General features: G+C 32.8%; 2 protein-coding genes across 3 annotated transcripts; one reads left to right on the top strand and one right to left on the bottom strand.

Moving 5' to 3' along the window:
- Window positions 1–790: 790 nt before the first annotated feature.
- On the top strand, window positions 791–26,599 carry LOC130446363 (uncharacterized). 2 transcript variants are annotated; one of them, XM_056782582.1, is made up of 8 exons: window positions 791–1,003; window positions 1,140–1,337; window positions 4,356–4,526; window positions 8,265–8,462; window positions 8,685–8,855; window positions 22,644–22,761; window positions 23,734–23,900; window positions 25,916–26,599. In XM_056782582.1, exons 1-8 carry the CDS (start codon window positions 961–963, stop codon window positions 26,002–26,004), a joined length of 1,155 nt encoding a protein of 384 aa, XP_056638560.1. In that variant the 5' UTR covers window positions 791–960; the 3' UTR covers window positions 26,005–26,599. The 2 variants fall into 2 exon arrangements, with proteins under 2 accessions (XP_056638560.1, XP_056638561.1); XM_056782583.1 differs by having other exon boundaries at window positions 815–1,003; window positions 26,245–26,599.
- On the bottom strand, window positions 13,760–19,947 carry LOC130446362 (lysophospholipid acyltransferase 6). The gene is made up of 2 exons (XM_056782581.1): window positions 19,461–19,947; window positions 13,760–15,215 (listed from the first exon to the last, which is right to left on the bottom strand). Exons 1-2 carry the CDS (start codon window positions 19,728–19,730, stop codon window positions 14,013–14,015), a joined length of 1,473 nt encoding a protein of 490 aa, XP_056638559.1. The 5' UTR covers window positions 19,731–19,947; the 3' UTR covers window positions 13,760–14,012.
- Window positions 26,600–26,785: the final 186 nt, after the last annotated feature.

Here is a 26,785-nt window from a genome sequence, read left to right as displayed (position 1 = left end):
TGTCACTTTATATTATTGGATGAAGTACATATTTCTTTCGTAGACCATGACTTGTGATTATTAGTTTTATGAAGACGAAAAGAAAATTCCGTATTGAAGCAGTTTTGTTAAGAAATATTTTCAGAAAGATCCATTAAATCATGCTAAACATAAGTTATGAAATTTTGTTTAGAGAAAATCCTCACCAACTGAGTGTTGTTTCAAGGATTTACAAGGAAATACAAATTCGACTAAAACTCCTTCATGGTCATGGAGACCTGAATTAATTGCTAAGTGATGGGATGAGTCGTTGGAAACTTCTTAATTTAGAATTGAGGGGGTTGTTTTAGTGATTCGATGTGTTAAATCCACGTGCATATTTAGCTGAAATGACTTAAAAATATTTCAAATGACGTGGAGCGGCCACCTAGGTCATTTGATCTTACATCCTCTTGAATCAAGAATGAAAACAAATTAATTGAATGTAATAGCTTCCAAAGCATAAAGTTTTAAAACTAGTACTAGTAGTTACGAAAATTGTTTACTGAGCAAACCTCAAATATTTTTCAGTTCTCTATATATCCTAGAGGCGGAATAATTTTTTTGAAACATGCTGTATAGTTTAAAAAAAGACTAGCTCATCTGAAAAAACTATTCATTACGTTTAAAATTTAACGTTCTACGTTTTGGACATTACTTTATCATAACTAACATAGATTTGTACAGAATATTCAGTAATTTTTCTGGAACAAGTTTTATTTATCCATTCTGTATTTATTGCTATGCTATTAATTGATATCAATTAATTATTATTTCTGAAAGATTGTAAGCTTGCGCAATTTTAGTGACTATTGAGTACATGATAAACCCTTACGATATGTTTAGTCTTGTTGGGGTGTTTGGGGTTATCGGTTATTCGGGGTGATCTATAGACGATACAACGACTTCACGCATATTTCAATATTTCAAAAGTTTCCAACAATGTTTTATATCAGCTTGGTTTGGATAATTCTAATAACTTTCGGTAAGTCATACAATTTTGAAGATCTTATGAATGTTTTCATATCAAAGATCATTTAAAATGGATAATAATTATTTGTTAATAGTCAATAAACGTTTATCCGCTTCAACGTGTGCTGAATAATGAATTTTCCTTTCAGAACTATCAGAAAATTGTTCTGCTGTAAAAATAAATCAATTAATTATACCAGAAGTAATAAATGCTAGTACTCCGACAGTATTAGATTGCGATTATACACTAGACGATTCTAGTGAAGAAAACTTGGTGGTAAAATGGTACTTTAATGATAATATACTTGTTTACCAGTGGATAGTGGGTCATCAGCCCATAAGCTTCGGTAAGAGAATACTAAATCCTAATATCTCATGCAGAACTTTGCACGTTCATTTTAAATATTATTACATAAAAATTTAAATATTTCGTGACATTTTCATAAACGCATTTGAGCTTATACAAGTTTTTGATCTTTTATTAATCTTTTATAACTAGCATGAAACTTGTTTTCAATAATCTATTCACCAATGAAGGTTAGAAACTTCAACAAATTTCATTCAAAATACGATTTTAGGTGTTTTCATTTAGTAACGAGGACTGAATTGTGTATTCTCAACAGTTTAATTTAGTTTAGTTGCAATTGACAAGGTGCAGTGTGCAGTCTATTGTGAATTTGAGTGTGATTGAGTAAAATATGAAAGGGCCGCGTAGTGCCAAAAAATCGATCTTCTAACAGTTATGGAACAAAAAACATTAATATTTGTTTGTTTAAAATCATTTACGTAAAAAAATTTATATAGAAATGTAGATGATACGGTGAAATTAATGTGCAAGTGCCGAACCAAAATCTCAAACACAGAAAATCATTTAATAGAAAGACTTTTAAAGAAATTAAATGCGTTCTTCTAGAGAAAATAATCTCCGACAGTGGACGACTCTAAATACAACAACTTTTAAAATTGATTCTATGAATAGTCGGTGACTACGTTTGGTGAATAAAAGTTATCAAATTTGGTGCAAATGAAGTTTTGAAAAGTTTTGTATTTATTCGTAAAACAAATTTCAAACAATGATAAGATCTAAATCGTTTCAAATCAAATGAAAATAATTCAGAATGAAGGAGCGATAATTTTATTATTCAGAGAGAAGAATGTTTCTTTTCCGCACAATTTTAATTTTTTTTCTGCCATTTCTCCATTTCCAGGTGAATTATCTAGTTCATATGAAAAATATAAGAATTTGTGGCTTGCCTAGAATCTATTTCTTTATGTGGTGATGAACGGAAAGTTGTGGTGTATCTGGTCGTTTTTTTATGTCAGTGTAAGTTGGAGTTTAATTTAAAAAAAACTATAAACTATGAACAGTCAACTTATATTTTTTGTTGTTGTATCATCGATGGTTTCTACAATTCCTGAACGACCTACACGATGGGTAGAAGATTATTCCAGTATTTGTTTTTATATTCGATCCTAAAAAATCAAATTTGTGTCCGTAGATTTCATATAAAAGTGCTATTTTCGATAACGTCCCCACTTTTTTAAAATATCATTCACCTTTATGTCTGGTTCATATTGTGAGTTTTGTTTATATAAATTTCGTTTCTCTGCAGGTTCTTTTTTGGGGGCGAATGATCTGCTAGTACTCATAACATTATCTGAGTCCATTTTCAAATTATTCCTGACAAGAACTGTTTTTATACGAGGGCCTTTTTTTCCACCTCCAATCGCTCTGTGCAGACGCTACGCGGGCAGAAGAAAGCGGGCATGCGCTGTAGGCCACTGCAAAGCTCTCGCACTACACACGTCAGTCGGCGTTGTGCTACAACCACGTAAACATGTCCGCTATTATTAATGCTCCCGACAAATATGAATAGCGAAGTGTGTACAGGCTGAAGGCTGCAGAAATCCATCGGAGAATGAGTCGTGTGTATGGAGACGATGTCGAAAGTTTAAAGATTGCTGTAATGATGTGTATGATGAAGGGAGCCAAGGACGCAAATCTGTCATTTCAGATGACCTGGTTCAACGAGATTCACAATTACTGGTTTGTCTACGGAATATCCAGAAGTTTTAATGTCTGTTTTGTACTCTACTTGGATTCATTGTCGTCAACTTTATTTGAAGAGCGTATTGAAAAGCTTGTCCTCAAATATGACAAATGTCTCAATCTCTTTATAAAATTATTGTTTTTGTGAACTTGTCTTTTATTTATATCCTATCGGAGCGGAGGTTGAAAAAAGAGGCCCTCGTATTTCAATAATAACAGCGCAAGAAAGAACAAATTGGACACTATTTGCTCACAATTTATACCTGTACAAACGTCAATCATCCAGAATCCTACTTACCTTATTAAGTGGTAATATCAAGTTACCTTTGATTTGAGGATTTTTAATGATAGATTGTTGTCATTAACTCACACGAAAATTGTACAGTACTAAGAAAATTTAACTTATGTGCATAGGAATCGGCCCACTGCAAACTTTTGATTTATATATATATGCTGATCATTTCATTTGCTTTAATGTGAGTATAAATTTATCTGCAAAGCTTTTCGTTTATATGCGTAGCAGACAACAAATGAAACCTGTTTGTGTGGTGATGGTAACGAAAATAACAAATTTTTCAAATATTAACATTATTTGCATATTTTCCTTTTTTTTTTAATCTCCAATGGTGTTCGAAAGCCGCCGAGGTGATTGCTTCGATCGAAAATGAACTTGGTTAGCGAGCTATTGTTGGATATGACCCGCGCAGCGGTTCGAAGAGTGTGCTAGCATTATGAGAGAACTGGGTACTTTCATCCTGGAAGAAGCAGAAGGCGATTTACAACCGCTCGTGATGACCGCTTTATTGTGTCAACGGCATTAAGAAATCCCCATCTTAATGCAACGACAGCTCATTGAGATGTGACAATTAGTCAGAGGACAGTAAGACGAATACTGCAGGAAAATAACCTGATCCTTAAAGCACCTATGATTGGTCCAAAACTCACCCAAGCTCATCGGCAAACAAGCCTGCGTTTTGTACAGAATCATTTTCATCATCATTTCCATTTAATTTACAAAGTTATTAAGTTTGGAAATCCTTGGGACACTTTTTCTTAGTTGCAATGACTTTTCAACAAAAATTTTTTTTTGCAATACAAAGAGATTGTTTATCTTAATATAAGACCGCCTGGGCCGTTTATAAGATGTTGGAAACTACTCGTATGTACTATCTAAAGTTTTATCAATACTTTGAGAGTGAAATACCATTTTTGCCCTTTATACAGACTTAATAAAGCGATCTATATATTAGAAATATTTATCAATTTTTTGTTATTTTATCAACAGCACTTGTTCTTTTTCCTTTTATTCTTATAGGTGTTCTGAAAAAACGAGTTGATCTAAACTACACAGTTAATTCCAATCCAAATCAACTCCACAGAGCCCTTAGGATAATGAACCCTACACCGGAATTAACAGGAAATTATACGTGTGCAGTATCTTCTCTCAGATCAGATGATTCCCAGAGAAAACAAATGATTGTCTTAGGTATTTAAATATTCATTACTTTTTATTTTGATGTTATTTAAATAGTTTATACAACCTTGAATCAAATACCGATACGAATATGTTTAAATCAGTACGTAGCATACAAAAAAAACGTCATTTGTTCGAAGAGTATTTCTCTAATTCTAAATACTTGACCCAGTAATGTTCCACCTTCCTAAAACAACTACCAATACGAGGATGGTCTAGTAAATACTTAGTCTAAAAAAGTAAAAAGATTTTTTTTTCCAAAAAGTGTTATTTCATTTCAATACACTTGATCTAGCGAACTTCAAACCATCTGAACTGTTATCTTGAAGTTAAAATAGGCCTTAAAAACAAAAAAATATCGCGTAGCTAAATCTGGAGAATATGAAAGCAGTTCCAAATTCAATTTGGCGCTAGCGAGGACGAAGATATTGGACGTTGTTTTATCGAGCAGGAATATCAAATTTTTTGCGCCGAATTACTCGATTCAACATAGCCATCTTTCTCCAAATAATTGATGTAGATCACACCTTGTATATCCCAGTAAACGGGGACTATCACACTTACACTCGATAAAACGGTTTTCCATTTTTTTTGAGCACGTAGATCATTGAGTGACCATCTAGGTCACCTGTTCTTACCCTCCTTAATTTTTCCTTTGGAGATATTTATGGAGTCTGTGATACACCAGACATGAAATAACTCATATAAATCTGAAGATGTTCGAAAACAAAGTGAATAATGATTATTTGTGGAGTATATCTAGTAATAAACGTAGATAAGAACAGCACAGCTTTCTCATGTCCAAATTTTTAATTAATATGTGATGTTTTGCTTTTTTTCAAAGCCTAGTATGCCTGCTAGCTCGCGCACTTTCAGTCGATGCACATACGGGTATTTGAACGATCTACACGGTCCAAAATATATTTTTGCTTCTATTGATTCTAAATGATATTAGTATATAAAAAAAACTCTTAAATGTGTTATTTGAGCATATTTATTAAAATCAAATAACAAAAACATTTTTAGTCATCGAAAATATTTTCTTCGCTGCTTGAAGAATCTTCATTTTCATTTGGCTTCTCGGCTACAATTAAACTAACGGTTTCGGGTAAAAAGAAACCCAATTTTCTTTTTTTAATTTTTCTCATGCTGGTGAAAAGGGGATCTGAACTTAGAAGCAACCGATTATAAATATCCCTATTGCAGTTTTCCCTGGAAAATTTTCGAGCAAAATCTTGACGGTATGTTCCAAAATGTTTGTTTCGCGCTTCCGCAGCCTCTTCAGAAAGCTGTCCAATGGGCAGCAATGCGTCTTTTATTATTTTTGCACCATGAATAAGTATTTTGTGCATGGTTGGCGTCATTGGGTGCCAAGGGTATAAACTTACATACAATCGAGCAGTATCCATTGCGTAATGGTCATATTTGTCTGTGTCGATTTTATACCCACTTGAAATAGTCTCTAAAATAACTTTTAACCTATAGATCAGATCATAACTAATTCCAGTTATTTCAGAGGCTAGCTTTGGGTCACCAAAAAATTTTCTGCTCGTGTTGCCATCATTTGTGTTGCCAAAATTTGATTTTGTCATATCAACCAGTAACCCTGTTTCCCTGCGAAATCTAGCTTGGATTTCTAGTTTCTTTTCCTTTTCTAGACATTTTTCAGCTTCAGATTTTTTTACGTACTCAATTTCTTCTAGCGTAACATCGACACTTTCTTTCTGAAATCGGAATCTTATAGGTCTGCAGTACCTTGGGGATGAAGATGTTGGATTTTCCCAGAGTACATTTTCATCGTTCGATCAATTAAAGGCTGTAAATTACACTCGACACATGTAGCTGTTACTCTAATTTCTTCCGAAGGTGGATAACACATCTGTTTTGCCTTTTGTAAAAGGGAATAACATGGAAAAAACTTTTTGTTGGTGACTCTAATGCTTTCGTATTGTCGACGAGTTAAGTCTGCATCAACAAACATAGCTAAAGCCTTTGTTACAGTAAGTGACTCTACCTCTTTAGTTTTAGAGTCACAAAATGCTTTTTTGTACTTAGTTGCACGTTTTGGAGTAGTGCAGGTAATTTGCTTTAATATTTCTGAAGCGTCTCTCTGTCCAGATTTTCTCAATTCAGTCTGAGCAGCATGAACAATAATTTCCTTATCTAATGTCGACCGAATCTCCTCGGTTTTTCTTCTTTTGGTGCGCTCACTAGATTCTCCAAATGACTTGAGCGGTCGGCCTGGTCGGCTTTGCCCAGCTACAGGAATTTGAATGGTTCCTTCTAGCCACGTCCGGTTGTACTTGATAAAAACATCCTCCTTTTTGTGGGATTTCAACCACCTTTGTTTCACTTGGGTTTTAAAATAAGCAAAAGTGCGCTTGAAGTTATTAATTTGCTCTTCAGTATAACCTTTACCTAACAAAAGTTGCTCTTTCAAACCATTAAGTTTTTTTTTCCAAATTAGGTAAATTCAGTCTATGCATCCTTTCAAATAAGTATTTTCGGGTGACAACTCTTACCCCCGAAGAACTAGGTGAAACTTAAACAAAAACATATAATTTAAAACTGCACCAACATTTTAATAGAGTTTTTTACAGATATTTTCACACGGCTTAGAAAACCAATTTTTTAACAACAAATGTATGAAAACATACCCTAAGGTAAAAACACGCAAAAATGTCTTCAAACACTTAGTCTATATAATAAATATCCTAAATATTAGTTTTAAGCTTTTAAAAAAGTAAATTCTTCCTAAACACATCGAGCATATAAACACAAAATTATTGCAAGAAAGTAATGAAGATCTTATAAAAAATAATATTAATAATACTTATCCGCGCTTTTCCGCCGCAAATTTTTTGATTTGCCAATTCTTAAAGCTCTAAACTTTTTACTGAACCATATATATACCATATACCATAACATGTATAATATTAACCAAAAATAAAAAAAAACAAAAATGTTGTAATATGCATAACTTCTTAAAAATCGAACCCTTGCCATAAAACTAAAATAAAAATATTTGATTTTTATCAAAACTTGTAAGTATTTACCTGCAATATCCAAATCCATCACTACTTTTTCAATATTATAAGTCCAAACAAAAATATTTAAGGCTAAAGTTGACAAATTCACAATAACGCTTAAAACAATCACATGTATCCCCAAGACGGTCGAAATCAGAATGGCCTTGGCAATGCTCCCTGCATGGTAGAGTGATGAAAGGGTTCAGGTATAATTCATAGACTAGTCATCTACTTCAACCAGCGGTTTAGGTAGTTTGGTATTACATTTTGCAAAATGGACTTATGGCCGCTCAGATTGTTTAAATACCCGTATGTGCGACGATCATCCAGTACCGCTTTATAGATTTTCTTCAATATTTCTGGAGTCGTCACCTCATTTGGTCGACCACTGCAATGTTGTAAATAACAAAGGAGAACTCCCACCTAGAGTAGAATCTAGTTCAGCTTTTATATTGGTTGGGCTAAGGCCTTTCAATGATGACCAATTCAAGCCATGTGCAAAAATTCACTAAAATAAAATAAAATATTGATGGCTGCCAAACAAATACTAAACAGCGTTCAAACTTGGAACATACGCTATATAGATTGTGTACTGATACAGTGATATTTTCCAGCAACTACCATCATCTCCATGTCAGGCCAGGTACTTCTGGAAGCATCCTCGTATTCCAGCATGTTTGTATCTGTTCTACGTCGTTTGAACAACAAATTTTGTTTTCAGGATCATCAGGAGGAGGTTCATCTGTTAAAATAACCCAATTAATTGTACCAGAAATAGTAACTGCCAATACCCCGACAATATTAGATTGCGATTATACCATAGACGATCCCAGTGAAGAGAATTTGGTAGTAAAATGGTTCTTTAATGATAACATACTTGTTTACCAGTGGATAGTCGGTCGTCAACCCATAAGTATCGGTAAGATTCAACGCACAATACTATTAGATCAAAAAAATCTCAAAACTAGCTGAAGAATCAGGTGTATCTAGTGTTCATCAAATTGTAAAATCTCATGAATTTCAACCTCATCAGATAAATTTCTAGAAGCGATTTGTTCGCTTTCTGATCTGTGTACATTTGTGTTGAAGTTATATAAATATAAATTTTTTGAAATTGTTTTTTTTTCTTCTATTCTTATAGGTATTCTGAGGAAACGAGTTGATTTAAACCACACAGTTAATTCCAATCAAAATCAACTTTACAGAGCCCTTAGGATAATGAATCCTACACCGGAGTTAACAGGAAATTATACTTGTGTAGTATCTTCTCCGAGATCAGAAGATTCTCAGAAAAAACAAATGATTGTCTTAGGTATTTATACATTATTTTCTATTGTGATGTTATTAAATTAGTTAAAATAATCTTAACACAACCACGAATACGAGGATGGTTCAAGAAGTACCGCGTGGGCAACTAAAAATGACCGTCGCCCAGTGAGAATTTGATGGACTAATATCTGTAATTTCGAATTCCCCTTTATTTTTTTTTGTTTCTATTAGTTCTACATAAGTTTTTTTTAAATAAAAAATTCCTCTAAAGATATTTTATCAAAACGATAGTCCATGGAAAATTTTCTTTTTTAAAATAACGTACCAGAACTATTTCGATAAATCAAAATTAATGAATCATCTTAATTACTACAATCTATTATCAGAATTTAAATTTATCTAACTTAAATTTTTATGAAAAATCGCTTAAAAATCCACAGAAATTAACTAAAAGGTTTATAGTTTAATTTCTATTAATAATTACCTGCGGGTTCGTGTAGGTTTACGAGAAAACAATTTTTGTTTATACTTTTTGAACGTATTACTATCCTGTCCGGTGACTATTATTTTTACAATGTATCCGTCTTTTTTAGAGCACGTTCCTGGTGCAGTCCAAAATGCGTTTTCTTGAGGTCTACATGTAAAGTAGGCCTTCGTGGCGGTGATAACATTTTCTTCGACTCAAATTTCCACCCCTAGAGTGACTTTTTCAAGTTTGAGAACAAATGAAATAGCACGGAGCCAAATCTAGATAATACAGTGGGTAAAACAGCTCAGTTTGGCCCCAGCCCTAGAAATATCACGTTTTTCTTCGCCAAATAGATCCTGAACCGAACCTTAACCGTTTTTCTCTTTAGTAAATCCCAGAAAACGGTGGCCATGATGAATCCGTCTTCTTTAGAGAACGTTCCTTGTGCAGTCCAAAATGCATTTTCTTGAGGTCTACATGTGAAGTAGGCCTCTGTGGCGGTGATGACCTCAAATTTCTGATGACCTCAAATTTTAGTAAATCCCAGAAAACGGTGACCATCATTTTCACGATGTATCCTTTTTCTTTAGAGCTCATTCTTGGTGCCGTCCATTGTTTCCATTATTTCTTAATCTCTGCTGTAGATCCACTTTTGACTATGGATACAAAACACCTGCTTGGACGTGGTCTCACAGTTTCCTTTCTTGTCATAATCGACGCACCAACAGCTTTCTCATACCCAAATTTACATGCCACACGATGTTAAAAAATGTCTACAGTATAAGTTGTCTCGTAAAACTTCAACCGGCGAGCTGTCAATACGAAATTGTGAAGTTGAATCCAATTCTGCTTTCGAAGGAAGAGAATTACCACAATTACCAAATGGTATTAGATTTCAATGCGCGTTTTTTCTTACAAAAACAATCGAATCAACTAGCTATTTTGTTTTCTTTTTCTAAAATCCGCTTTCACGTGAGATCAGAACAAAACTAAACAAAAGCCATTCGGCTGATGTTTTAATGAGTACGTATAGACAATGAGGAATTGCTCTGGTATTATCAGCAAAAAGTATTAAAAATGCCCCTATATATTTATTTTTTCCTAGAGCACATGTTTATAGCTTGGAAAATAGTTTGATAGACGTTCCTTGTCATAACAGTTGTCAAAAGAAATAGCACATCTTACATGCGACATGGTGATAGAAGAAATGTCATCTTTGTATTTCAGACCAGTAGTATCGATAATTTCATGTATTAGAATTTGAATATTAGTGTTGAATGCAAAGATACTAGATGAAACAACTAAAAATAACAGCAAATAAAACGATAGACAATATAAGAAATTATCATAGGAAAGCTCATATAGGAACCAACAAGAAATAAAATAGATTTTTAATCTGATACAAGATAAAGCCTAAAAAGACAGAAGCAGACAGACAAAAAGTAGAACCCAGAAAACTTGGTTAGGAAAAGTTGTGGAAGAAGAACGGAGAACAGAAAATAATATTAGTACAAAATAATGAACACTAAACCTCGTTTAAAAGTTATACAGATTTCCCAAGATGGTTCTCATATACACTTACAAAACTGCCTTCTTCAAAGGTAGACTGTTGGACCAATAAACAAAGATCTGTAAAAAGCGGGAACACAAAAAACTGCGGTTTTTCGTTCTAACTGGTTGGCGGCCCTGCTTGTGACACGCCGTCATTTTGACTTTTATTTTACTTCACGTATTTCAGTTCGCTGGTATTTCAAATTCATTTCGTCAAGTAATTAAAAACTGTAAAACCATAAATCGTGTCGATCTGGGTTTTTTAGATTAGAACATGAAAATCACATAAGTTATTTCACTACTCCTTCTTTTTACCATAAAAAAATCGATTGTTGTGTAGTTTGAGACAATTAACAAAGTTCTAAGAAGAATTGCGCGCTAATCGTATTCGTTCGATATTGAAAACGTCCCTTATCAATTTGACATGTAACAATTCGTGATTGAGTTTGTATAATAATGTTTATTGTTAATAGTTGTGCGCACTCTACCTCCAAAATGATTAACCGTATAATTTAACATGGATTTCAAAACAAAATGAAGGTATATGAGAATTTACAACTACAATTTTTTACTCTAAATAACGTGACTGTATAAGTCTGTTTATTAGCTTCAAAAGTTTCAGGAATTTAGGTGTTTTTTATCAATGATATATATTAACAAAAGATAGTGTCATTTTTGAACGTGTGAAAACAGTAAGAAAAGTGGAAATTTTTTTAGTATCTGTAGAAAGGATTGTTAATTAAAACATTAGTTATTCATCTATTAAAATTATAGAAATTCGTCAATATTCCGATAGTGTCACAGCAGTTGATGAAGTTCACAACCTTGAAGATAATTTTCTACTATTAAATAGCTTGAAATTAGCAAAATACTTCAATATCACTAGTCATTACTATAGCTAATTATTTTCCACAAATTAGTTTTTGTTAATTTTTATTTGAATTTTTCAAGGAAAAATTAGACTATTACAGTAGGCACGACTAGTAGAAAAATGGGGGCCACATCATTTTTCTCATGTTTTGAGACTTCCTGAACACGATTATAATGGTTTTTCGAATGTCTGTAGTTTGATGTTATTAGAGTTTGGTTGAAAACAAATGAATATTTCGAGGGGTCATAGTGCAAAAAAGTGGTTTTTGACCTTTGCTCACCTCTGCAGGTCATACGAAAAGCGACTGAAAAATGTAATTTCACATGTAGGTTCAATTAGTTGCGAGATGATTTCCTGTCTACGGTCGAAACTTTCCATCTCCACCCCTCTCCATTTTATGGTCATTTTTGTTATATTTTCTTATTTTTTGGCCAGAAAAAGTTTAACTAAAGGGTTCGAACTTCGCATGCAAGTAGGGGTGATGTTGAAGAATTGTCTTTCTCAAGTTCAAAGTTTTCTTCTTCAATTCTTCTAGCACAAAACAAATTGTTGAACTGGACCGCCTCCTATTTAATGAATAATACGAGTATGATCGTTGCTAGGGTGATTTTTTTTACTTCCCATTTTCAAAATTTCTTGTCATTATGACAATTTTTTCTTTGTTTCAATTGGAATTGAACAAGAGGGTTCGAGACCACCGCGTCTATTGAAATTATGAATTTTCATTCGAGAGTGAGAGTTAACTTGTGAAATGAAAAGTTATTGAGGAATAGCAAATTTTCCATATAAAGAAATAAGATTGAGAATTGATATCATTTCCAAGAAATTCATTTTATGGAAAGATTTGTTTGTGTATTAGTTAAATTCTTCATTCAACGAAAAATTCGACTTTCGTGATGGAGCTCTGCTGCTCACGGCTTTTTATTCTTTCTATAATTTTACAATCAACAAACTTATATTAGGTTGATAAGAAGGAATAAACTGTAATAAAAAAGAATTATGAACAAAAGTTAAGACAAAATATACGAGGTCTGGCAATTAAATTACGAGACAGGTTACGAAAAATGGTTTTGTTATAAAAATAATTCTACATTCGAAGGTTCTCCTTCAATATACTCCCCTCCTCTCGCCACACACCTTTCCATACGTTTTTTCCATAGATCGAAGCAGTGCTGGAAGTCTTCTAATATCTGAAGCACTGACACGTCAATTTGAACATGAGAAAAATTGATGCAAAATGTATCCCCAAATATATTGACTAAAAGCGTGCAAGGGTAGAAACATCGCGTTCGATCTGTGCCCGATTTGAAAACGATATAGACTTCTTAAGCCAAATTGTTACTATGGATGAGACTTGGGTACATTTCTACGATCCAGAAACAAAACAACAATCGATGGAACGGTGACACTCTGGTTCTCCAAGACCTAAGAAGTTTCGTGTTCAAAAATCTGCTGAAAAAGTTCTTGCTTCAGTTTTTTTGGATTGCCATGGAGTAATCATGATTGATTTTTTTTGGATAAGTGTAGAACAATAACTGGAAATTACTATTCGACATTACTGACCACTCTACGGGAAAAAATCAAAAAGAAAAGACGCGGAAAGCTATCAAAAGGTGTTTTATTTTGCAGGACAACGCCCCTGCACACAAATCTAATGTTACCGTGCAAAAAATTCGTGATTTAGGGTTTGAATTACTAGAACACCCCCCTCATTCACCAGATTTGGCTCCGTCCGACTATCATCTCTTTCCTCAACTGAAAGTTTAGAAGGTCGTAAATTTTCTTCCAAAGAGGAGGTAATAAAAGCTGTGGAGGTCTAGTTTGCAGAGCAAGAAGAAACATTTTTTTTTAAATTTATCCAATTAAGAGGAGAATACGTTGAGTAATAAAATATTTTGACATTCAAATTTTGTTTGGTTTATAGTTTGGTCTATAGTAGGCTAAGAATTTTTCAATATATCCTTGTAATATTGTCATTCTTGCACTAAAAAATCAGATTTTCAATGTTCGATCTTCCACCTCATCCCCAGGGCGATAAAATAAAACACGTACAAAATAAACGTTCAATAATATATTTTAATCAAATTGTAATAAAAACAACATCACAATTTAATATATTTTCATAGGTAGACGCCTTAATGATAAATATTAACCTATTTAAACAACCTGAAATTGGTAATTCGGATAAATTCAATAAAAAAAATTTGTCAGTACTCGAGAGCCAGTTTATAAAAAAAATCAGTCGTATCATATTTGAGAAAATGTGCGTACAAAATATATATATACTCTTTGGGAAGTACGTTCAGTCATTACTTGGAATATGGTCCCGCTTGTTTTAAAGCCAAAGCGATCCCGCTCTTCGATGAAAGCTCTCTGATTTCAGATTTAGGCACGAATTTTGGAAGAAACAAATACACGATTACGGCCCCGAAGTGTAGACACCAATACATTTTGTTATACAACATAATTGACGACGAAAATTCCAAAATCACGAAAGGAAACGTAATGTATCCCAAGACGAAACGAGTCACCGCGAACGTCATGACGTCGTATAATAATTTCGATTCCGTATTTCCCAGGAAATAATTCCTAACGTGTCGTCGTACGGTTCTCGAAGCAAAAGTAAAAAGAGCACCGCTAAGGAATGTCAAATAATATCCCGGATAAAATCCGTGCCAAATAGCTGACAATATATAAGTTAACAGAGTAGAATACTTCGTCGTTCTTTCATATACCATCATCCTCAACCAAATATTGGTACCTTTATTCCAAGCTTCGATGCTTTGTTTGAGACTAGTACCGAATTCGAATTGGAAGATGTCCACGTTGGAGTGTTTATCCCATTTGGACGCACCGTTTTCGTTGTAACCGGAAAAACCTATACCGCTGTTGTTACATATACCATCAGCCATAGTCCACGCAAAATAATATTTACATCGAACTAAAAGCAAACTGACAGTCAAGTACCAAAATAAATGACCGACTGTTGAGTTTTCTACGAAATTTCCATCTTTGACTCTACCGATAGGAAATCTCGGTAAGAACTTGACGAAAATATAAGCGCAAAATAGAGCGGTTACTACTTTTTTTACAACGGCTTTAACGGGGCTCGGTTCGTATATCACTTGAGAATTTCTCGTATCACTTTGTGCTTTGACGTAATTATTTCCTTCGACGAAATCTATATAATCGTTATAGAATATCACAGGTCCAGCCATCAAAGAAGGAAATAACAACGAATAACTAAAATATTCCAAGAAATTCGGAGTCTTGTGAACGGCGTAGTATTTTTGAGTGTGCGTCATTTCCTCTTCTTTTTTAGTAAGTCCGTCGTGGAGACTGAACGCCAATGAAGTCACTTTTTGAGTAATGACCATCAAAGGGCCGCTTATATCCAAACCGATTGAACTGTAATCGAATAACTGTCGATATAAATGGATGAAAGATAAGTAAATTAAGGCCACTGTGAGTACCATTCCATGCATTACACGAGGATTTTGCGTCGTCATAATCTGAAACAAAAATCAAAATATTTTCCAAAAAATGTCGTTGATCCTCCCGGAAACTTAATAACCAAAGTATGGGAAAACTATAGGGATGATATTAAAAATAGATAGAATGCGTGTAAGTGAACGCAGGGAAAAAGCAAAGACCATATTTTTGTTGTCAAATTCGTTATAGCGTCTTCTAAATTATCAAATTCCATTAATATCAATTCATAATCTTCAAGAAGTGAGTTTTGAACACCCCTCGTATCATATATTTCGTTACTACATGCCAATTTATACATAAAGGATCTCGGGAACATGTTTTTTTTGTCAAATTCATTACAGGATTTTCTAAATGATCAAATTTCAGTAATATCAATTCATAATCTCCAAGAAGTGAGTTTTGAACACCCCTCGTATCATATATTTCGTTACTACATGCCAATTTATACATAAAGGATCTCGGGAACATGTTTTTTTTGTCAAATTCATTACAGGATCTTCTAAATTATGAAATTTCAGTAACATAAATTAATAATCTATAAAAAGTGAGTTTTGAACTACCCTCGTATCATATATGTCGTTACTACATGCCAATCCATACATAAAGGATCTCGGGAACATGTTTTTTTTGTCAAATTCATTACAGGATCTTCTAAATTATGAAATTTCAGTAACATAAATTAATAATCTATAAAAAGTGAGTTTTGAACTCCCCTCGTATCATATATGTCGTTACTACATGCCAATCCATACATAAAGGATCTCGGGAACATGTTTTTTTTGTCAAATTCATTACAGGATCTTCTAAATTATGAAATTTCAGTAACATAAATTAATAATCTATAAAAAGTGAGTTTTGAACTCCCCTCGTATCATATATTTCGTTACTACATGCCAATCCATACATAAAGGATCTCGGGAACATGTTTTTTTTGTCAAATTCATTACAGGATCTTCTAAATTATGAAATTTCAGTAACATAAATTAATAATCTATAAAAAGTGAGTTTTGAACTCCTCTCGTATCATATATTTCGTTACTACATGCCAATCCATACATAAACGATCTCGGGAACATGTTTTTGTTGTCAAATTCACTAAAGCATCTTCTAAATGATCAAATTTCAGTAACATAAATTAATAATCTATAAAAAGTGAGTTTTGAACTCCCCTCGTATCATATATGTCGTTACTACATGCCAATCCATACATAAAGGATCTCGGGAACATGTTTTTTTTTGTCAAATTCATTACAGGATCTTCTAAATTATGAAATTTCAGTAACATAAATTAATAATCTATAAAAAGTGAGTTTTGAACTCCTCTCGTATCATATATTTCGTTACTACATGCCAATCCATACATAAACGATCTCGGGAACATGTTTTTGTTGTCAAATTCACTAAAGCATCTTCTAAATGATCAAATTTCAGTAACATAAATTAATAATCTATAAAAAGTGAGTTTTGAACTCCCCTCGTATCATATATGTCGTTACTACATGCCAATCCATACATAAAGGATCTCGGGAACATGTTTTTTTTTGTCAAATTCATTACAGGATCTTCTAAATTATGAAATTTCAGTAACATAAATTAATAATCTATAAAAAGTGAGTTTTGAACTCCTCTCGTATCATATATTTCGTTACTACATGCCAATCCATACATAAACGATCTCGGGAACATGTTTTTGTTGTCAAATTCATTAAAGCATCTTCTAAATGATCAAATTTCAGTAATATAAATTAATAATCTATAAAAAGTGAGTTTTGAACTACCCTCGTATCATATATGTCGTTACTACATGCCAATCCATACATAAAGGATCTCGGGAACATGTTTTTTTTGTCAAATTCATTACAGGATCTTCTAAATTATGAAATTTCAGTAACATAAATTAATAATCTATAAAAAGTGAGTTTTGAACTCCCCTCGTATCATATATGTCGTTACTACATGCCAATCCATATATAAAGGATCTCGGGAACATGTTTTTGTTGTCAAATTCATTAAAGCATCTTCTAAATGATCAAATTTCAGTAATATAAATTAATAATCTATAAAAAGTGAGTTTTGAATTCCCCTCGTATCATATATTTCGTTACTTCATGCTTACAAATAAAAATTACGTCAAATGGAGACTGGTAAATCCATTTGACTTCGAAGGAAGAGTCTTCTACGAAATTAAAACCTTCGTAAATTGATAGTTGCAGCTCCATGCCTTCCTAGATTCTACAGACTGCAGTTTGATTGGGCGTTCCAGAATATTTGTCTTCCTTCTGCTCAGCTAAAATATTTCTGCCATCACGTATTGGCTGAAGCGATTCTTCTTCTTTTCACTTCCTGATAGCTCAAGGTGTTCATAAATCTGCGGAATACCCACTGAGGGTTAGAGTCCTAACAATATTTCAATAGCTTCAACCCAAGATTGTCGGCACCTTCTTCACATCCAGAGACCCAACCAGAAATACGAAAACTAAACTAACTCGGTATACATAACATAACCAAGTGTCATTCGCCCTTTTTTGTTTGTATATTCCTACTCTAGCCTTTTCCGTGCAGTAGATGTTACTATCTAAAAGCAAATTTCGTCTCAAAAAACATTGGAACCTATCAGGAATAAAGAGTCATTTCGTCTAGTGCTTCTTCGACCAAAAATTGGAGCTGCAGGAGAAGTTAATTTCTATCACTGCGCTATAATGTTTTAATCTTGTGCGAGACTATTCTAAAGACTGTGCCGCGTGGTGATCAATCTGGTGTACTGAAGAGTACCGATGTCACCAGTCTCATTCCAAAAACAAATCGCCTCGTTACGATTGATTCTATCGTTTTCAAAGTCACGTATGACTTCCCTCGGGGACTGCGAGTTCCAGGGTCCACTTCTGGTGTGCAGCAAAATGCGACCAGTCTCACTCCAAGAACTTATCGCTTAACCTAACCTGTTTAGGTTAGATTATGTGATGAGTGCGCTCTGGCAGTACTCTACAGTACACCAGGATCCTACTATATTGTGAAGGAGAAAATTATTAGCTAAAAATTTCAATGACTATATACCACAGGCTGAATTGATCTAGCAGAAATTCTAGCATGTGACATCTAAGAAGCGCGGCACACCAAGTTGCTCACTCTGGCATTCTGTGGCAATTAAAGCCATCCCACATTCGAGATTTTTTAAAAGAAGTGGTATTAATTGATCAGCTGTAAACAATGAATTCTCCAGTATCCCAGCAAGAAAGGGGGACACGATAGATCGTTTGGGTCGCAGTGTATACGAGATCCCAAATGTACATAAACATATATACAAGTTGTTCACTACTGCGGCAATTAGATTTGAAGAAAAAAGAGGACCCCCCAGATACCAGCCCAAGAAATGCGTTGCGTTAACAAAGTTCATCTTCCTGAATAGCACAATGTAAATTTTTCGAGTGCAAGGCAAAATCACAAGTTTCCTGTGACAAACGCGACAAATTTGGCACATGTCATAACAGTTTTCACAAAAAATTAGCATTTTCGGCATTTTTTATGAGTACCTTATACACCACAATAAAAATTTTCAAAAAATTGTCTTTAAAAGGTTAATAATAAAAGATATCCTTACTTCTAAATAAAAATAATTGAAGTCTTGTTTGTCGATAAATGTTTTAGGAACATGGTCGATTGAGATAAAGTACTTTACATAACTAATTTTATGGTACCTTAAATTTCGATAATGTTTATTCTATTTACTACCACGGTTAGTAATCATTTATTTTCGTGTTACATTAAAAATATGACAGGAAATGAATGTATAATTTTAACTCATGACTCAAACTTATGTACATATCAAAAATTCTCGATAAATCTTTGATAAGACATCTAATTTTATAATCTTAACGATTTCGGTGAATGAATTAGTAATACAAATACACTACATATATCGCCATGTATAATTTTTTTATTATAACCACTTTTATGTAAATCGAAAAATATTTTTAACCCTATTTTTTCCTCTTTCCATAGTACCAAAACCATACCATACAATTCAACTTTTTTATCACATTTTAGGTATAATGAAATTGAATTGTTTGATAAAAGTTTAGTTAAATAACCCTGTATAATTTGTCACTTTCAAGGAATGTAAATTTTGAGGTTAAACATTGTTTTCGTTCTTCATAACGCGCTTTGAAATATTAAAAATATTTACAAATCGTATTTAATCAGTGAATAATAAAATTTAATAAACAATTTGATTCTCACTTATTATGAAAATTAATTAAATTACATACCATATAACAAATTGCCGGTAAACCCGCCAAATGAATAGCTTGATATCCGAAGCAGAAATAACCCATAATAATACCAACACCCAGTCCAAATACATGTCTAATTTCGGTTCTTGTCTTACTAGGGTGTAACGCGGTTCTGTATAACGTGGACAAAATCAAAGCGCCAAACTGACTGATAATAAAATTAAGTTGATCTGTTCTCAACCCTGTATATTCAGTAAGACCAGCAAATATTTGGCTTCCTTGGTAAACCGAAGGTTTCGCACTCATTTTTCACTGTTAAATCTTTTAAACAATTCACATTTGATTGATTTTCAGGGGTGACATTTCAGTCTTACAATAATTGTCAAAACAAACTTCACCTTTCGTATGTTGTACATTAACCTAATCCAAACAGTACCTAGTACGTTTCTACCTATACTTTCTAGTTTATCCCGAGTTTATAGAGAGCAATCAATGTTGCCAAGCTATCTGGATGTTGTGGTGTGGAGGATATCAGTATAATATAATTTTTAATAAATCGAATTATTATAAAATTATTGGAATAAATACAATACTATTAAAATTAGTTTTAGAATTGTTTATAAAAATTAATAATAAAATTACAAGATTTATAACCTGAATATTTTTAGGAAGAAGAAATTAATTGTTTGATAATATATAAATGAATCACTATCACTTTTACTTGATTTATATATGAATAAATATCTAAAAAAACAGCAAACATTTCATATAAATATTTATAAACCCTATCATTTGATGAATTGGCGTATTTTAAACAAACGTATATAAATACTATTTATTTTCGATAATTATGCATTAAGATAAATATTTCCGCGAATAGAAGTGATATAATTCAATGTTTATTTTGCGAAATTTGAATTCAATAAATTCATCAATAATTACATGGTTAGTAATTAAATTTCATAATATCGGCAACACCGCGCTCGAACAAGTGTATCCAAACTCTCCCCTCCGGATAAGTTGACGGTCTCACTTGAATGGACTTGGTACAAGAAATATTGATTTCGAAATACGCTTATATTTAAGAGAGTGTTAAAGGTGAGATTCGCATACTATTTTCAGATAATCTGTATTCTTCTCACATTAACATTACATATCGCGTGACCGAGTAACCAATGAATGAATGTAATAAACAGTTGTTTATAACAACAGAAATAAGAACAGTAGGACATAGAGGCAACGCCGAATTCGTTATAGGGACAAATTGAATTTATTTTTATACAGGTGATGGTATTTTTACGAGATACTGTAATTATTTGAAATTGAAAATAAATAATGATTGAAAAAAATTAATATTGTTTTCATTTAATTGAGTGGAATTCTAAAATAAGTTTGTACAGGGTCTCACATCAGTACGGGATAGCTCATCTTATAATAATAAGAACATTTCATTTATACTTTGATGCAAAAAATTTGGGAGCGAGTAGATGACTTGAAAATAATGCTGTGACATACAAAAAATTGTCTCTTACGACCCCTCGTTTCTGAGTTATAGGTGTTTAAAGTTGCCAAATCACAACTTATATTTTCTAAATTATACATCCGAACATTATGAATTTTTAATGAATGATTATATATGTCCATGTAGTTTTATTGATGGAATAGATAATTCTAGGCCAGGGGCGGCTTATGCCTAATGGTTAACGATCACTAACTTTTACAGGGACAACCTGTATGATCTAAAGATAGCAGAAATGAATTTTTTTTCAATCGATTGATCAACAAAAAGGAACTCTTCGTTTAACTTTAAATTTAAAATAAAATTTAAGGTTTGGGAGATCTGTAGATCGTTGTATATGCCAAGAAAAAAGTTCGTCATAATGAAATATTCCGAAAAAAATTATCATAAATTGTTAGTAAAATACTTTCAGGAGGTATTAAAATTGGCACCTTAAACTTCTACACACTTCCGGAGTCCTTGAAGGATATTTCTTAAACTTGAAATATCATTCATTATTTCGTTATTTGTGTTTACCGGTGTTGCATATACCAAGCTTTTAAAATATCTTTTAAAAAATGAATCCATTGTATATAATTCAGGAGAACGTTGTGGCCATGCAAATGAACTAATCCACTTTTTAGGAAGGAAAAATGTTTTTTTTTACATCAATTAGTTAAGAGGCTGCATCGTGCATGAACCACATGTGTCTGCGAATGTTTAGAGGAATATTATAAGAAAATTCTATTACCCACTATTGTACCGTGGGGATTTTCGTCTGTCCACGAATGTAAATTATGGAAAATTTGAAACCAGTTTCATCAGTAGAAAGTAATTTTCCAACAATTGTATCATCAATTCGTTGTTTATCTAAAAACCAACGAGCATTGTCCAGTCTTGCTGAATAACCCTCAACTTCCAAGGCTATGAAAGTGATGACGAAGTTGCTCCTGGAGAATCCTACGAATAGTTGTTGATACGTTAAATTGTAATGACATTTAGCGTGCACTAGTTGTGGCATCAGCATCAACTGCATTTAATACATTTCGCTTTCAAGTTGGTGTTCGTATAATTCGTTGTTGACTAGTTCACTTAATTTACCAAGACAAACCTGTTTACCTACGGTAGGGTTTAAATTTGCCCGGATAGCGTTCAGTATACAACTTTCTGGCTTCTGAAGAGTTACCAGGAACCAAACCGTACATCAAATGCATGTCGGCATATTCACTTGAAATAAATTCCACCATATTGAAGCTTTAAATACGATATAAAAATTATTGATTAAAATATTATTAAAATAAGTTTTTCAAGGAATTTTTTATTGTGTTTTGATATCTTCTGTAAGAAATTTCAATAAATAATTACAATTTTTGTAATTATTTATGACGAACGGTTTATTTGACATGTATAACGATCTAAAAATCTACATAACTCCTAAACCAATAATTTCATCAAATTGTTATCTTTAGATTGTACAGGCTATCCCTGTGAAAATTACAGATTGTTAACTATTGGGCATGAGCCGCCCATAAAGTTCTGCTTTCGCAGCTTTGAATGCCTATTACTTAGAAACGAGGGATTGTATAAGATTTTTTTTATGCCGCAGCGTTATTCCCACGTCATTTACCCCCGAATTTTTTCCATAAAGTCCCGGAACACCCTATATAGTGTATTCTTTGCTTTTTCTCTCAATCAATTAAGTAAATTACCTCTTTTTTCAGTACCTCCTTCTTCGTTTGATCTTGAATTAGTTTTGATCGAATCCAGAAATTACGAAATAAGATGTATAGCGAAGGGTGTTTTCCCTATACCAAATATAACGATACGTTTGGGAGAAAGGTAAGTCATGAAAAAATTATAAAAATCTTTTCGTTTCCCCCTCATCGATCGTCGGTGTTGCAGATTTTCTACGGTTTTTCAAATGGCCGACGATACCTGCTTCCTATCAAATATTAAACAAAAAAGATTCTAAAAGAAAAAAAAACGAGAAGAACAAAAAAACTATATCCATAAACCTGGTTAGGGCAGATTTTTAGACTGGAGCTGTCTTTTCTTCTTCTTCGAGCCAGATTTGGTCGTCGTTTTTTTTCCTAAAACAGCGCAATCACAACCCTGCAGAAAAGGAGCTCCTGTATGAAATCCAACTCCAATAAATCTTTCTCTCTATAAAAACTCCCTCGTCCCACTCAAATATATACAATGAATATCTTTTTCTATCTCTCTTAATTCAGGTTAAAAAGAATCTGAAAACTGTATTGAACTTGTAGAAGACCTTTTGATATAATTAAAAAAATTGGGGTTCGATATAAGCACAAAACCGGTTACTTCATAGTCACTTATATTTCCGGAAAATTCAGAAGATTTGAGCGAAGGGCAGGAAGAGCCTACGCATCATGGAAGAGCACTTTGTTCCATATTTCTTGTATATCGAAGGCCCGACGCTTTTTCCCCAATAATACTAGTATTTTTCATCCATTTTTGTTTTAAATTATTTTCAACTTTTTAGTTTGATGTGCTTTTTATTGATACCACCCTCGTATAATGGCTTCGCTGCTTATATACCTAAATCTCCTCGAAAATTATATCGAGCCGTAACGGTGTAGTTGGTAAGGTTGTCGAAGTGCTTAATTTCCAACACGGAGATCAGAGGTTCGCATCCTTTGTAGAAATACATTTTAATTAGTAGATAAGTCATTTGCTTTTACTCGAAAGGAGAGTAACATCTTAATTAAATAGACAGTATTGATTTAATTAATTGAGAAATCATTCAATTTATTGTTATTTCAAGATCATAATGTTTTTTTTTTTTAGACTTTTGAATGATACGACAGTGATCGTCATGCCAAATAACAACGCATTCGACGTTACTGCCAAATCTACAATTTACATTGATAAGGAAGAAAAGGACTTTTCCTGTCAACTAAATATACCACAAACTACGTATTCAGTTACAAGAAAAAGGATTTTATCCACTATTGGTAAAGTAAATCATAAATTTCTTTTATTTCTCATTTCCTAGACCTTTTGATAAGTTAATGCATCTAATTGTTCTTGATTTTAGGTCTTTTCTGTTTTAAAATTAGTTTTTTTAATAATTTTTGAAAGATGATTTGACGTCTCGACTTTTCTTTAGGTCTTTATCAAAATATCCCGTAGAATTGCTATAATTATTAGCCATTGATTACTACACGCACTCCGTCTCGCTTGATTTTCGCTTTCAAATTCTAGAGTTCGTGTTGACAAACATTTCCAGAACAATCTCCTTCTGATTGAAGAAATTGTTTAAAATCCTCTTTGAAATATTGAGCAAGCTGTAGGTCGACGTAAAGACCAATTTCTCTTATTCCATGACGTTTTTGAACCTGACGAAGCGTCCCCTCGAATCCCAGCATTTCAAAAAATTGTTTGTTATTGCAACAACAATAGACCCTGAACAGGCGCTTCCTCATATCTCACGTGACCCAACGTAAAAGTGCTACATCTAGTTGTTTGTTGACTCACTAAATGTGTTCCATTCACTTCTTCAAAAGTGCTTTCGTTAATGAAGTTGGCTACGAATCGCATCAATTTATCTTTTTGTTTTAAAGTGTCTCGAACTGTACATTTCTCTATTCCATATAACAACCTCATTTGTTGTTTTCTCGTAGCACCATTCTCAATTTGCTTAAACAGTTCCTATTTTTCCTAAATACTACTTTTTTGTTGCGACATTTTTCAAAAATTGAAATCACAAAGTTAAAAATTTCAAATGCAAATACGAACTCTAGTATGACACGTTTATAGTTCTTCAAATATCAATTGCAGAAGACATTTATGCGAAGAACAATCAATATTTCATGAATAATTTTTACCGTTAGTCCACGTGGACTCATCATCTTCACTGTTTACCAATGAAAACATCGAATCATGAACATAAATGCATTTCTATTGGCCGAAGCTGTCGAAAGGCGTATGTACACAATTTCTTCGGAATATTCCTGCTACACAGTCTGCGATAAGCAGTAGCGTTGCTTGGTGAAATTTATTTAATTCATAAATTTCTTTAAATAAATAAAAATATGGCGTTCTTTAGACCATGAACGAATGAAGACAATGAAAGAGGTTGCTGTGGATAATTCACAAAACCAAAAACTAATATAAAAGGAAAATGGTGTTACGTGGTTATGAGAGAAACAACCAGGAGGGGTGGGTGGCGTACCACACGATATTTATCAACCGAAGTGCTCTTTCGTTAGCAGCAGGTGGCAGCTTGACATTTTCGAAAGGAATTTACTTATTTCTGTATTGTAAAAAAATCGAAAATTTATCTGACATCGGAGAAATAAGTTAATATCAAGAATGAAAATGGAATTAGTAATCATTTATCTTTTTCTTTGCTACGACTTCTTGGAGCAAACACTGAAGGGAGAGGGAGGGTGAAGGAATGTCGTCGGAGAAGTGGATGAATATGATTTTTTTACTAGTAAATTTTTAAATAGTCTCAACTTCTCTGGATGTTATAGAAATTTTAAGAAATTGTAGAATCGACTAGATACGTGGATAATCCGCTACAGGGAGTTCCGGGATGCAAAAAATTCGGTGAGTGGGTAGATGATGTGAAAATAATACTGTGACATTGGACATGAACCACCCTTGGCTTCCAGATAGTAATTTTTCATAACATCAAAAAAACCACATGGACATATATTAAAAATTCATAATATCCGATCGTATAATTTAGAAAAAATACTTAAATATAAGTTCCGATCTCGCAACTTTGAAGGCCTATAACGCAGAAACGAGGGGTCGTATAACACAACTCTATTTTCCCGGAACAACCTGTATAATTCAGATTTATTTACCTCGTTATCGGTCTCTCTATAGGTAATCAAAATCCTTCAAACGCATAATAAAATTAAATTACATCAAATCCAAAAATATTCAATAATCTTTTTATTTTCACGATAATCGAATGTTCATTTTAAGGTTACTAATATCTTCTTCTTTGTTACAGAGAGTGTTTCTACTGCATATAAACATTCTTCATCACTTTTATTGGTTTTAATTCATATTAAAATGATTTTAATTCCATTTTATTTATAAAAACCGTATAATAGTACATTATTCAATGAGTGGGTAATAGCCATTACTTGCGAATATAATAATACTATACTTTATCTACAACTATCAGGAAATATAATACAATATATTATTAATTCTTATCAATATGACAATTATTAAAAGTTGCAGGGGAGGTTTTTTCCTTGTTCTAATTTGTTATTTATGTTGTCTATATAATTTCAGGCGTTTTAGGAACGCTTACAGCTTCATATAATTTTCTAGATGCATGTTATGGTGACTATAGAATTTTTTAACATCGAATGGGAAGCCTATAGTGGAGATGACTGTTTAATGCAGCAAAATACTCGATTAGCACATTTCTAGCAATATACGTGGGCTTTTAGGTCACTATTTTTTAATTTGCAAGAGTAAGTACTGTCATTACTTATCAATAATCTCTTAATAATCCATAAATCATATGATAGTTGTAGAAAAGACTGTTTTTTATTGTTTTCGAACAAATATTGTAATTTAAAAAAAGTAATCAATGTCTAGTAAATTTCATTTAATTGTAAAAATATATTATAGAATTGCTATTTTTGTATCTCATTGTATAATAAATAAGAATTGGTAAGAATTTGAAGTTTTTTTTCTATTTCATTCCGTTGCCCAAGAAGAACTGCACATCATCCTCTTTTAAGGATATACAGGGTGTCCCACGACGAGTTAAAACTTCTGTATATGGCAAAATACTTATAGTAAAATAATGAAAATTTCTAAAATATTTTCCACTGTAACTTTGTTATTTCAAATAAAACACCCT

Source organism: Diorhabda sublineata, chromosome 7 (genome assembly GCF_026230105.1).
Source record: "Diorhabda sublineata isolate icDioSubl1.1 chromosome 7, icDioSubl1.1, whole genome shotgun sequence".
NCBI classification, from domain to species: domain Eukaryota; kingdom Metazoa; phylum Arthropoda; class Insecta; order Coleoptera; family Chrysomelidae; genus Diorhabda; species Diorhabda sublineata.
The sequence above is the reverse complement of the archived record's forward strand: the minus strand, read 5'-3'. Positions and strand labels throughout refer to the sequence as shown.